We start from the raw sequence: 14,891 nt of genomic DNA, 5'->3' as shown, positions 1-14,891 counted from the left end.
GAAATTAGCCTCGGGTTAGTTCTCAGTCATTGTAGTAGCTGGCCGCCCTGTAAATCACGCAAATATTCTCAACTGGGACTAACATGAAGTTGAAAAATATCAGCACAATTGATATATCAGCAAAAGTATCTAAGGTTTAGAAATGAGACAGCAAAACCTTTATGTATGGTAATAAAGTGAAGATTGAATTGACGCATTAGATTAAATGCGGGATTCGAACATAAACGAGAAACCTGGTATTCCCGAATGCGGGTTTTCCCCGCGAAACCTAAAAAAAACACTTCCTGGTTCCTGGTCCAGCGCCCATATGGGATATGTTCTGTTTGTTACTCAGTTACCCTCTGTCGACGTATTACACCGAAGTCAATCCACCTATCATAGCTCCGTTCTTTTTATTTCACGACTGTCATACCAAGAAAGAGGGATTCATTATTTTAGTTGGTAGGTATTAAATAAGTTACTAACTAAACTAAAAAAGTAGGCAATTATAAAAGTCTACTATAAAAATTTTAACAAAAATGTGCCAATGAAGAATCAAATTATTTTATATTTTCTATATTTTACCATAAATCAAAATGCTTAAGTAAATCAGGTAATTTTTCTGATAAATGATTTGAATATTGGAAGTGAAGACATAAAAAATTGTTGTTTTGTTACAGGAATAAATCCCATTATCATGGCATTATCCACTTTAAAGAAGAAACCCGAATTGGGGCAGTATTTGTGCAATTTAAATGCATCATACCGCTTAATCATATGTCAGGAACTAGATGTCAGCGAGGGATGGGATAAACTGTTATGTCTTCTGCCGACTGGTACGCTGGACCACCATGAAATTCACATCGTTAAATCCGCGCCTTCACCGTCCGAAAAGCTTATATTTCACGTGCTCGGGAATGAGCGTGGATGGTCTTTGCGACACCTCGTCAAATACTTGGAACTGATTGAACACGAAACTTTATTGGCTCATTTCAAATCGTACGAGGCGCCGGTGATTCGACTTCAACCTCTGCCGTATATCGTCGCGAAAGCCGGTAGCGTTGTGAAAATCGAAACGTTCGCGAGTGGTTTTCCGCGCGTTCGTTACGATTGGTTCTTTCAAAACGTAGTTACGAAAGTTTACAAACAGTTGAACTTCAAGAATCCGAATTTGATCATAAATAATCCCACCGTTGACAAAACCGGATTGTATATTTGTCGTGTATACAATTTGAACGATGACACACTCGCTGTTGTTTGGACAAACGATTGTTTCGTTAAAATCCTACCGCAGCCTGAAAATGTTTTGCCGTTTGTAGCTTCTAGCGCCATCGCGTATGAAACTGAATCAGCCGTTGTTTTGTCCGGTTCTCACGGCGTCGATGCGAACAATCCATTGCCGACCGTTATCGCGCACCCTCAATCGATTAATGTAAAAATCGGAGAACAAGTCATTCTACAATTTGTCGTTAAAAATGCCGATAAATTCGCGTGGTTCAAAAACGGCAAAGAACTGAACAACGTGAACACGCCGAATTTCGAGATATCGTGCGTCGAACCGGAAGACGAAGGTTTCTATTTTTGCATCGCGTCGAATAATTTCGGAACGATAAAAAGTAAACAAGCCGAATTAGGCATCAAATCCGATGCGAATTTGAATCTCGATAAACCGCATATTTTGCACGGGCCAGTCGTAGAGTCGTCTGTTCATATCGGCGAGGTCGCTGTGTTTAATGTCGTCGCGCAAGGTCTGAAGCCTCTGACGTATAACTGGTTTAAGGACGGGAAATATATCGAATCATCTCGAGATAGCGAACTTCACGTCAATATCCTTAATAAGTCGTGGGGTGGCAAGTACTGTTGCACGGTGACGGACAGGAATGGACAGCAAACTCTGAGTCCTAGCGCTGAATTACGCGTTTTTTCAAAAAGAACGAAGCCATACGTCGCTTCTGATAAGATATTTGTCGCTGTTGGATGCAGTACGTATCATTGCATGCAGCCCCTCTCCGCTCCAAAATTCGATTTATGCACGTTGAAAAAGAAATTCGAAGAGATGAATTTCAAGACGATCGTCCTGCACGATCTGGACTTGAAAGCTTGTTTGAGATTAGTTGATAAAGTAAAAGAGTTGATCGATAAAAACGTGTACGTAGTCGCTTATTTTGCCGGGCACGGTTTCAAGCGAGATGGCCAGCAATATTTCCTACCGGTCGATTGCCCGATTAACTATAAGGTTTCCGATTGTCTTTGCATCGAATACGTTTTGCGAGTTTGGCAAGAACGAGTACCAGCTTTGATCGCGGTATTCGCCGATTTCTGTCGCGACGAGAATCCGAATCAAGACCGGAGCGAAATGGAAAAATTCATCGTTCCAGTTCACGGCAATCAGATCATCTTGTACGCGACGTGTAAAATCGCTTATGAAATACCTACTACGTCATTTTTCGTTAGCCTTCTCGAATTGGAACTTACTCACGATAAACCGCTGATTAATTTGTGTAATGAAGTCATTTGTAAGATGCCAAAACATAAGGAAAACTTCTACCAGGAAATGTATCCGAATCTGCTGTCAAATCTCAACGAACTGCGGTCCCTTCACGATCCGATCGAAAATGGAACCGGTATCAGTTATGAGTTATACCAAAAAATTACCAATCGACCGGAATCCTTGCTTCTCAGCATTGAATATGGACATGAAAGGATAAGGGGTCAAGTGAAATTTTCGTGGGACGTTATTTGCGATAATGTGCTTTGCGTTATGGCTGAAATTGTCGAGTTTTATGTGAATGATGTTGAGAAGAGCGCGATCGTCTGCGTGGTACAAACCGAAACATGTTTAGTAGCCACAAGTTCCTGGTGGTCGAAGGTTGAAAATAAAGTCGAAGGCATGCCCGGCATCGAGAACTCTTACTATCATCCTGAAAACTGCAACAAAACGTTGACTTTCTTAACCGAAATTGAAAAAATTGACGGTAGCCTCAGCTTGAAACTAGTCATAAAATACGAGGATCGCGGAAATACGATGTTCATCAAAACTGGACCCGAGCCGGCGATCGAATTTTACGATATTATGATAATGCCTTGGAACTTGTCGCAAGACATTGCTATTTCCGGGCGAAAAGGGGAACCCGAAGAAAGTATGGAACCACCTTCTAGTGATTATTCTGGTCTCCCTGTTACAGACACTGTCGGATTTGCACATTCAAAAACTTCATATGAATCGAGACATTAATTGAATTCATATATCAAATATTTCATATATTCTTAGAATATATTTCATTCGTTCATTTATCTTATGTAGCAATCACTCAGATGAATAAAATGTTGCTTGCGATTGCATCTATGAAAATGGTGTCGTTTGTAGATAGTTATTAAGAAATTTAGTAAGCCACCACGACTGCTACATTGGAGTTTTTTGTCACCCGATCGGATGAAGAGATGAAGATTACTCTAAGCTAAAAGATAAATTGTGTATCAAACTAACACAGTGATATACAACCGGACATATCGTTAAAACCTTGTTCTATTGCAATGGTAAGGAATAGGATTATCAAAGAAATGATTGGTAAGTTGAATTCTATTATTGCTTAAAGATTTTGTCACATTTGATATGTGTAGTACCCGCTGTATGCCTCCTATGTGTGAACCCTCAATTTATGTCCACTCAATACATCGTATTATCCTATTAACAGTGCGGCCTTATCAGAATTCATGAGTATATGAAAAATATTTCTGCTATCAATAACCTAAAACGTTTTGATTCCTTCGAAACGATAGATTTTATTAACGCGGTTAATCAATAAAGCTGCACAACTCAATTGAATGCTGTTTGACATAAATGAAGCGTTTTGACATGTAGAAAGCATCTCGAAAATATCATCTCGCGAATATTTCCGATCAATCAATTATTGATTGATTCCTGTCGGTGAATTGCTTACAAGGAAATAGATTCACTTGTTTTAGCCGATGTTATCACTATATCAGTAACAAGCTCTGCACGAAGGACGAAAAAGTGAGATTTGAGAAAACTGATTTTCCCGGTGCGTAAATAAGATGAATCGTTGCTATTATGTATTTCTTGTATGTTTTAAAGATGTAACGACTTTTCTTCAATCTGTTCATTGATAGCGTTCGCTCGTAGTTGATTGGTCGCCGCGACGACTACGAAGCAGAAATTGGTTGACGACTAGTGATGCTGCATAATCGTTGCTTTTACCGATTGTGATCCGCTCAGCAGCGCAGCAGTAGTCACGAGAATCGCGAGTCTGCATCAAAAAACCGCCTCCATACATCGAGCCAGGAATTTTTCGACAAATATTCCGAAGTACAACAATTATGTCGGTAAGTAAATAGCTGGCATATTCTCGTTATTTTCTGCTTTATGTTTATGATCGCTTGGATAGTATTTACGTATATCGTTTTTGAATTCTTTTGATCGAAAAATTAATTGTGTTTCAGCTATAAAAAAATTTTGTTTTTGTTTCTGTACTGTCATATGTATGATTCATTGAGTCACTATGATCTAAATTTTGGCACCTGTGATACTTATAACATGTGTTTAGTGTTTAGATGAGTAAATACTGTTTTCCCAGCTTCCACCAATGTGTAAATTACTGATTTGAAAACATGTCAAATATGTACATATATTCAATGATTCAAGTGTATGTGACGGTTCACTTTCCAATTCATTCTAAAATTACGAGTATCAGCGCTTATCGGAATCATTGATTTCACTATTTTGAATTATTCATAAAATGCCTGATGCGTATTCACTAAATGTGAGTTGTCGGTACTAAATCGTAGGGCATTACTATTTGATAACCGTTGTCCAAAGTTTCTGGACTCAATGTTTTAAAAACACAAGCTCTTATTGCGTCTTATGCCACATATGAATTATATATATTTGTGTCCTCAGAAATCTATAATGCTACACATTAGTAGATGTCAATATTGAACACTCCCTTATTTTTCTAATCGTTATTACGACTTACTGGCTATGTGTGCACTTGGGGATGGATTGATTTTGACGAGGCGCATGAGCATCATTATATGCAGCCACCGCAACCATGTAATTTTATGGAATGAAGTTCAATTTTATCGACCAATGGCTGTCTAAAATTAGAATGTTACACTTTTGGAAACTGATTCGTGCACTATGGTAACAGCAAGCAATGAATATCGCGATAATGTTATTTAATTCTCTAGGAAAGGTACACGTATGAAAAATGTGTTTTGCGCAAAATGTATCAGTTTTGGTTCATTATTTCCGATGTAGGATTTGTCTTTCATTCGATTTCAGAATATTGTCGTAAGACAAATCGTGCCGGATTGAAACAAGCTTAATAAGGCAGCGACCTTTCCAATTATGCTCAAACTATGCAGCTAGGGGATAGGATGGTTGCCTTAGCAATTTGCATGACACAACTCAAATCAAATATGCTTAATGACCTGTATTCAAGTCAGTCGAGCTGAAAGATGATAAATACCATCTTCAGAATACTAGCAACCTACAGTAACTGGATATCAGTGAAGCACAGGCTATCAAACACTGACACTCTGATCAATATTATTGTCCGGAAAGGTTCTAATTACCAATATTTTCATGCAGAGATATTTTTCGATACTAGATTAAGTTATCTTGCCAATTTTTAAACAGTTATCTCATTGATTTATGCATCTCTTTGAAAAGGGCTTTGAATTCAAAACTTTCTATTCTTTTTAAATCTTTCTATTTGGACTTGATTGAAGTTAAAAGGTATCAGGGGTGGATATAAAAGATGTGAAAAAGAGAGCACACTTAAATAAATAGAAATTGTTGTTACTCGGACAGGTCCTCCACCAGAAAATTAAAAAAAAACTGATACTTTTTAGCGGACATTTGATAGCATTTTAAATGAATTTTTTCAAAAAATGAATTCTGGTATCCTTAGTTATACCCTATGTTTTTCAACACTGCTTGATCGAAAAGAGGGAAGGCCCCTCTTAATCCACCCCTGAGTATGATGAAGCATTTTATGCTTATTCTCAATTATCACTGTATTAATTAAACGATGATTTTCCATCTGCCGCTGAAAATCTTGTATTCATTCGCGTAATTGGTCATTTCCTGTGGACAAAGCGTCGATGTAGAGTTCGGAAGTGAATCCCATCTTAGCTTCGAGCTCACTAACGACGGGAACTGCGTTAATTTACCACTGACCGGATTCGTCGTGGCTGAAGAGATTTTAAATCTATCAGGAGGATACGTTTAATTGTCGACAATCTATTCATGATCGATAAAATCAATACACTGTATCACTATTTATACATATATCGACACAGTATGAGATTTCTTTGATGTATCGCACCAACTGTGATACCATGATTCCATAGTTAATCATCTTAAAGTCAACCAACATCCTGATTACCGCACAAGGTTACTCAGTCTTAAAAGAACAGTATGCTGAGATGACAGAAAAGGTGGCCATCTTGATTTACTGATCTATTTGCTTAAATCTTTGAGTCCTTTTTGGAATTTCTAATTAGTGGGAATCAGTAGCAATTTTTGGAAGCTTTTTCTTGCAGGGTACCTACAACTCTTCAATTCCTTAGAAAATCCTTCTTAACAGAAAATGCTTTTTAAAATACTTGAAATGCTTTCAAAACTCCTATAAAACTTCTTCAATTTTGAGAAATAGGCAAAATATACTTGATAATTTGTAGATTAAATAAACTATGCCTATATCAGCACAGTTGGAACCAGGTTCTCTTTTTGACCCTAGTTTACGAGTGAGGTAGTGTATAGGATAAAAATGTGCTATAAACCACTGCATTAATGGTGAAAGTGATGCAGACACTTCCTCGAAATATGAAATTCTTTCCTTAAAAACTCCTCGGAAACTCCTTGAATGATTGATCTGTAGGGATCGTGTCGTGTAGAATTGGGAATGGTGTGGACACAAATGTGTATGCAAATTAGATAGTTGTTTGGGTTATAATTCATTAATGATAATAGATGCTTATACTTGAACAATGTTTGGGTAATTGCGTGTCTTAAACATTGACGTCACACCGGAATGATGTTGCTGCTGGTGCGTGATGTGTATGCGTGGTGCTGTGGACTTCTGCTTGCTCTTATTATTGATGTCTTCATCAACTGTCTGATCAATATTCATAGCCATATATAGTTTTGTTATGTTGTATCCGGGATTTTGTATGTCTAGCTCAAAAAGTAAAAGAGCAATTTCTTTGATTTAAACAACAATTTTCATGAGTCTGATCAGATTTTGTAAGCCTTTCATTTTCAGGTCGATTTTGTGGCAAGATTCGCCAAATTCTAGAACTTGATATTTGTCACTAATTTCCCTGCTAATTCCTATCAATTTTGCGTAGGCAGATAATCCACTAGGAGGGTTCTGCGAGAATTAGCCGGATTGGAAATCAGTCATCGGGCGTGTGAGTAGATTGACCACTCGTCAGTGCTTAATGCAATCACTTCGATGTACCGGAGACATATAAATACATGTTAATTCATCACACTTCCGAAGTGACGACGACGACGACAGCTAACATGAGAGATATAGAATCTGGTGTATTGCCAAAGTCGATTTAGTCTCTTTGTTTCAGATATATCGATAGGTATTCTAGAAATCAATCACGCTCTGTCATTATTTAGTACTTCATGTACATATCTCGATGTTACGTATGTTTATATTCTGAATATGTAATATGTCCATAGTTAGAACTTAAATACTAATTCAATTACTAAGTTGAATCGGTAATTTGGACACTAGCAGCAGGAGACTAATGTCTATTTATTAATTGATGAGACCTGTTTTTCTGGGATATTTTGCTTACTTTTTGGGGTACATACCTCATTTATGTCTTAACAGAATGCCAAAAATCGCGGACAACAACTGAATATCCGATATATTTCCAGTTCTGTACCAATTAGATGGATTGGTAAAAAGACTCCTTAAGTCCAGTTGAATGAGAGAGAAAATCCTCCATTTTGTCAAATTTCTTGGATTTGAACATTGTTACCATGCCTACGCCACCCTGATTTAGTTGTTGAGACCCCACAAGAAAAATAACTTCATTTCGTAGGCATGGTGACAATGTAAAAATTCAAGAAATTTGACAAAATGGAGGATTTTCTCTCTCATTCAATTGGACTTAAGGAGTCTTTTTGCCAATCCATCTAATTGGTACAGAACTGGAAATATATCGGATATTCAGTTGTTGTCCGCGATTTTTGGCATTCTGTTAAGACATAAATGAGGTATGTACCCCAAAAAGTAAGCAAAATATCCCAGAAAAACAGGTCTCATCAATTAATAAATAGACATTAGTAACTTTGAAGACTGCTTGATTCTCTTGAGTACATGTGTGTGTGCTCTTCAAATATCTAGAAACATACAAATTAAGCAACAATAAAACATGAGAATTTCTGAATTTAGCTTCAATCGTAGCTTTGAAGATAATCCATCGCTAAACTAGAAACATTTATCTGTAATTACTAAACCATTTTAAATTTTATTATCTGAAATTTTTGGCTCCGAGATTTCCATGAGACCCTTATTCTAATACTGTCTGTCTGTGTCTGTTTTAGTTTTGTTAAGAGTGGGTCGATCTTGAAACTTGGTTACAAGTTTCTGTTATTTGAAATTTTCTTTTTCAATTTGATCATCATCCGAGCTCACAATCAACCTCAGTTAGAGCAGCCGATGAATGTGTATCGCGCTGGTGATGATTAATCATTCTTCTACGTAGTCTAAATCCCCAAACGTAGAACAATCAACAACCGAGATTGAATGTGGGTTTTTATTGCTACTTTCTTCATAAATTGATTTCACTGTTTAAAACTTAGATTTAACCGTTTAACTGAGCCTTGATATTATTGACTATTATGTATTAGCAATGTTTATCATCTCTTTAAAGTGTTTATGCATTTACTTAAATTCCATTCACTCTCCATGTTGATACCGGTGGGCAGTAAAGCTCTAAAATCTGCTTTGTTTGGTTGGATATGTAAACTCTATGTTATACTAAATAGTGTAATTATTTCGAAACACAATTTACATCTCTGATTAAGTCATTTGGCAGCGGACAAACTAATGGTAACGCAAATTAGTTATTTGCTTGTCAGTGCTGGCCCCAATTATTATATGTAAGTAGACCCCATGTCTCATTATATTTTCAGGAACAGTGTTGAGTGTATTTCCGAAAACAAGCTTTCGTTATAAAAGAGCATCACAAACGCGGCAAAAAGAAATACCGTAAAGATCTGCGCTGAAAATGCCAAAAACTACATCAGTAACTATTTTTTCATGATAAATGTAAGTACATGAGAACTGTCGTGAAATATGTATGAATGTGTTGTGCCGAAGCATTTGTATGAATTCTATTTCAAGAGGTCTTTGTGACATAAAAAACCAGTATTGCGCGTAAAGTAGTATATCCGCATAGGGAACGACGTCGTTTAATTCGAGTAAATTTGTGGTACCTTTAGTTTCAATTCGTCATTCTTGATGCGTATCTAAATTTAATTGAGGTATTAATTACTGGTAGTTTTAAGGATTTCTATCTGAACGGGGGAAGCCGGGTAAGTGGTTTTCCTGGAAATTTTGTTATAATAGAAAACAATTTCTTTTGATGAAACTACTACGTTTATTATCAAACTGCCTCGGGGATAGTTTAGAAAAACACTGCGGCATATTAAGGATATGATAGAATGTATTCATTCGACTAGCCTTAGGGTTCAGTCATACGTGGTATGAAAGGTAAATCAAAATATAATTAGAGTATATTGAACTTTTATGGTTTTCTCTGTGGTTTCACATATTTTATCTTCTATCCTTTACATTAGTGAATATTTGATAATTAATTCAGGTTTAATTGATACAGGATCGGGTGACTGATAATTTACCCGGGGAACTTTGCTTGATTGTCATTTGGTTTGTTGACCAGGTTTGCGGCTTTCAGGGCTGGAAATCTAAACCGTGCTGTATAGAGAAAATATTCCGATTGTATTTAAAGTGCCTGTTGTGCTCTCAAAAAGTGCAATACTCGGTCAAGGTCACGCATAAACCGAACCATTGTTCGCAGTTTTGCAGTAAATTCGTATTCGGTTTCAATTCATGTAAAAGGGTCGATTGTTTTTGAGAACGTAGAATTCAAGGAATAGAACTGAACAGTTTATTTGTGTGGTATGGGTCTCTCTTATTGTAAATAAGAACATTTTCAACAGGCAATTCTACTGGTAAACTATGTATATTGTTCTGGGGTGAACACTGACCTGGAAACCTGGAACATTCAGGGAATCAGAAAAATATAGAAAAAAAATCAGGAAAATTCAGTGAATTTGACAAATTTGACCCAAAACATGAAAAATTCTGACACCGCCATTGACCACATGTATCTTTGACCACATGTGTCTTTGACCACATGTGTCTTTGACCACATGTGTCTATGACCACTTGTGTCTTTGACCACATGTGTCTTTATCAGTGCATGATTCAATCAAAAATGAATGAATTATAACATTTTGGACTTAGAAATTTCTCTGATTCACTCTGGGAATTTTGTCTAATCACGTAGAAAAATCAAGGAAAGCTGAGGGAATTAGTAAATGGGTCGATGTAGCCACCCTGTGTTCGTTCATGTCTGGTATCACGGCATAAAAATTGTCTACTGCGAAGAAAATGGATGCAATTCAATTCGATTCTGGGATCTGACTTTGGTTACTATGGCGACTGGGTTTTCGTCATCGTCGCGACGACCGATGATCCACGCGCTAAAGATAAACCGTCGGTGATTGGAATTCCCGAAGTTGGAACGCCGGGCGAGCGACGCATGAGGTTATTGATGACGTTGTTTACTTATTCACAAGGAGAGAGAGAGACCTCGGAGAGTGAATGCTACTATAAATGGCAACCGATCCGCCATCGATTTATGCAAATAACCGACGTTTGTTTTCTTCTGCTTCGCGCTCGCGATGAATCGTATGCATGCATTTCCTCGAATTATGATCGTTGGTGAACGTGGGATAGTCGAGTTTTAATGAATTCCACCCACGCAAACAGCTTCCTACTCGCAGCAGTATCCTCACCTCCAGGCGTCTAGGCATTGGCTCTGCTATTGTTCAGTGTCATCTCATTGTTAATGCAAAGTCTCTGTTGGACAAATCCTAATTACTTGTAAAAGGAAATTATGCAGGTGGACTGACGGTTAGGACAGCTACTGCTACACTTGTCCCGTGTTGATGAAGGAGATTGACAAGCTATTAGTCTCGTGGACACTTACCACAATCAGCGCTCATTCCAACTAGATATATTCTAATGAAGTTCCCGTTCGAATATACCACTTACTGACATTTTGGAAACCGTGTTTCAAAAATGTAAACTTGTTTTCTATTGCCTATAGAATAGTGTTTACTCATTATATAGTGTCACACATAGTTATAGTCGGCCTTCATACCATTTAATCTTTATTCCTTTGAGGAATATTACTTTACTGATATGGTATATGTCTCCCTGATCCTGATATATGTCTAAATGTAAAACAGTCTTTAAGTTCTGTATGGTTCAAGATTCTAGGGCTTTTATGAAATATTCAAGTATTGAATTCAGTGTCTATAAAGTATAATACACGTATATGGAAATCTAAAGCGAGTATATACATGATTAAGATTCGAGACCGGCAAACTTATACACGTTTAAAGAAATGAAATGGCTATCAGGTTTAAGTCTTCCGATGCTTGTTCTGGTTATCAAATCGAATAAACGTTCGCTCATGAATGGTAATCAGTTTCTTGCTTGCATATATATACATAAAGTATTAGAAAGTTCAAGGTACTGATTGACCAATTCATTCATGTGAATGCCATGTGTATGGGCAGTACCGTCCATAAGCAATCTAGTGACGGAGGAGTTTCTTAACTGATCAAAAGAGGACGAAAAATTCTACATCATCACCACAAAATTTGTTTAGATCTTGATAAGGTAGGTCAAAATGCCTTGTCATTGCCTTATAGAATTGTTTAGCATTAGATAGAATCTATGCCGTGATCACACGGAGATGATTTGGCCCGGGCCAAATTGGCAATAAAAATGTGCCAAAATTGATTGTGCGATCGCTACTTTTATGTTTCTTTGACCGAGTCACATAGGTTTTTGTAGGTATAATCAGAAGTATGCAGACATGTTCCGTCATAGTAAATCCCATACTGATAGTGCATACTTCAAATAGAAAGACTCATTCTATCTGAGATAAGATTATCAAAATTCTTAGCTAAGTCTTCACCATGGACTCTTAACAGATTATGAGCATCAAGAAAACAGTATGACTGAAATGGTAGGAAAATGTTTGATATTTCATTAACAGCCAAACAAAGATATGAGATATGAGTTTATTTTACGATCAACTTGAATCATTACTGTACTGAGCCAAATGTTTAGAGTGAGCTGAAATATGGTTGACATATTTGACACATGAAATTTCAAAGTTCAAACCATGAGAATTTTCCACCAGACATTATCAGAGATGAAGGGGTCATTGACTACAGCACCTTCTTTTGAAGATGTGTACGACTACCTGTAAAGTACAGTATATATAAACTGGAATTGCTTTGAACAATTGACAATTTTTAAACAGACATTGCAGGCAATAATTTTACTCATCGGAATGAATTATAGACAATTTTCACACATCTAGTTCCCATTGTCAGAAATTAGATTATCGATTCTTCTATGGATAATCTATATCTGTGAGTCAATAGTTGATAGAGTATCACTAGTATCAATGATTGTGAGGTATCAATAGTACAATCAATGTTTGTGAAATTTTCATCCTCTGCATTTGTGTTGCTGTAGGTTTTAAGTATCGATTTTTCTGATATATTCAGATACTTGGTTCATGCTAGAAAGCATTCAGGAATTGTTAAGCCAGTTTCTCTATTTCTACTGATTGTTGGTCCATTTCTAACCGCTACTGAAAAGTTCATCAAAATCCATTCATAACTTTCTTAAATGGAAAATAACATGTCTTGGTGGAAGTAAAGACAGAAGAATGGATGTTTTGAACCACCATGGACTTGTTCAAAAGTCTATCTATTTTCCAGCGTCGTGATATTGGTTCACGTGAATGCTTCAACTGATTGTGGTCTTCCCACAATTTTCAGACATGACATTGACCGATCTTTGACAAATACTATATGTAGACAGTCTGAGAGCAGACGTCTTGAAAGAAAACCTTTATACAGACCATAAACAATATACCATATAGTATAGTGTATGTACAAAGTCAAGGGCCATGTAAGAGGTGTTATGATATTTTAGTTGCCCAATCTCTATCGGCTGTCTGTCCTGTGTAAATATCGATGGATGTTTGCCTACAAAATGGATGCTTCAAAACAGTTTGCTGATGTTGGAGATGATATAGAAACCCTGTGAGCACGTAGATTTCTGTAAGAAAAAAAGAAAGTTGGACATCATATATAAAAAACGTGTTATCTGATTGATTAGATATGTTTGGTAATGGCCTTTATCATAAATCCACCAACTAACAAACTAATACTACATTCCTACGTCCCTTTTCTCCAAATTTGGTTGTTGTAATCAATCAGGCATATTTCAGTATTTACCAGGTCCATAGTTTAAACTAGACACTACGAAATATGTGAGTTCTTTTGCTGAAGTTTAATCTAATTAAACTCTCCCGGTTAGAAACATTTGATTATCTGTCAGAGATTCCGTGCGATATTCAAGATGAAATTCAAAATCAATTCGAACATGACATTAAATCAATTGATACTCAGAATCGGTTTAACTCTATAATAACGTATGATGAATCATCAGATTCTATTTGAACCGAAATTTACTGCCTCCAAAAAATCCTCTCGAGTTTCCACAATGAATGTATTATACAGTTGGGATTACTAGGGGACTGCGCCCAGTTTAATTCGAATTTAGTAAAATCTGAATTATGAATAATAATTTACGTGGTTCCAGGTTAAATGGACCGACTATTTCATCCGAAATCAAGTGAAAATCTGGATCGAACAATCTGAATTAAGCGAGTTCTACTGTAGTATCAAAACATTGATTCGGTTAAGGTTTTGTTGAAGTCAATCAGAAGCCACGTCTCCTATAGGGGATTGGCTTGTATATTTATGCTTGATCAACATCAACACGGGGTAAGAAGCAAATATTCATTTTTGCTCACGCGGTAAACTCAATTATAGTAAACACGATCATCGAATGCTGATTCGTTTTTAGCCGGGGCAACCAGCGGTTATTTTCCGTTTCCGTATGATCGCGTTTATTTTTACCCTTCAGCGATCCTATTCGCGTCTCCTTCGTGCGTTTGTCATAATTTTTTTTCGTGGAGAGCGAATGAAAGCTACAGACGACGGATTATTTTATATACGAGAGAGAGAGAACGATCTCTTATCATCTTTCCGAACAACGACGACGACGACGTGCGACGTGCACCCGCTACAACTGCATCCGACAACTTGGTTGCCATGGTAACCAGTCGTCTGTTGGTTACGCCGCGAGAGAACTGGTGCAAATCGTCGATATGTTAAGAGAGAATTCTCTTCGAGATCAATTTTTGTGAGTACTTTGGGGGCGGACGTGGTTCGAGCGTTCAAAGTTCACGAGTCACGATGCTTAAACGATTATTGACGGATAAAAAGAAAATATCTTATAGAGTTGTGGGCGCATTTTGTTATGTTTCTGCGTCATTTAATTGATGATTTTGAGATTTCTTTTTATGGACAACAGGAAATGATATGCTGGTATGATTGCTGTGGGGATTTTGACAGCTGGTATGACGGAATAGCTCGGCTATGAATTTATGATTCTCTCTATTACTTATTGCAACTCCCTGCAGATTATCGGTTGTTTATGAATGGAAAATGCTGCTAT

General features: G+C 37.0%; 1 protein-coding gene across 1 annotated transcript; it reads left to right on the top strand.

Annotated features, from left to right (window-relative positions):
- The first annotated feature begins 286 nt into the window (after positions 1–286).
- Positions 287–3,288, top strand: LOC141903759 (mucosa-associated lymphoid tissue lymphoma translocation protein 1 homolog). The gene is made up of 2 exons (XM_074792038.1): positions 287–441; positions 660–3,288. Exons 1-2 carry the CDS (start codon positions 315–317, stop codon positions 3,212–3,214), a joined length of 2,682 nt encoding a protein of 893 aa, XP_074648139.1. The 5' UTR covers positions 287–314; the 3' UTR covers positions 3,215–3,288.
- The last annotated feature ends 11,603 nt before the right edge of the window (positions 3,289–14,891 follow it).

This window comes from Tubulanus polymorphus, chromosome 4 (genome assembly GCF_964204645.1).
Source record: "Tubulanus polymorphus chromosome 4, tnTubPoly1.2, whole genome shotgun sequence".
NCBI lineage: Eukaryota > Metazoa > Nemertea > Palaeonemertea > Tubulaniformes > Tubulanidae > Tubulanus > Tubulanus polymorphus.
Note: the sequence above shows the minus strand (reverse complement) of the source record. Positions and strands in the feature narration are given on the sequence as shown.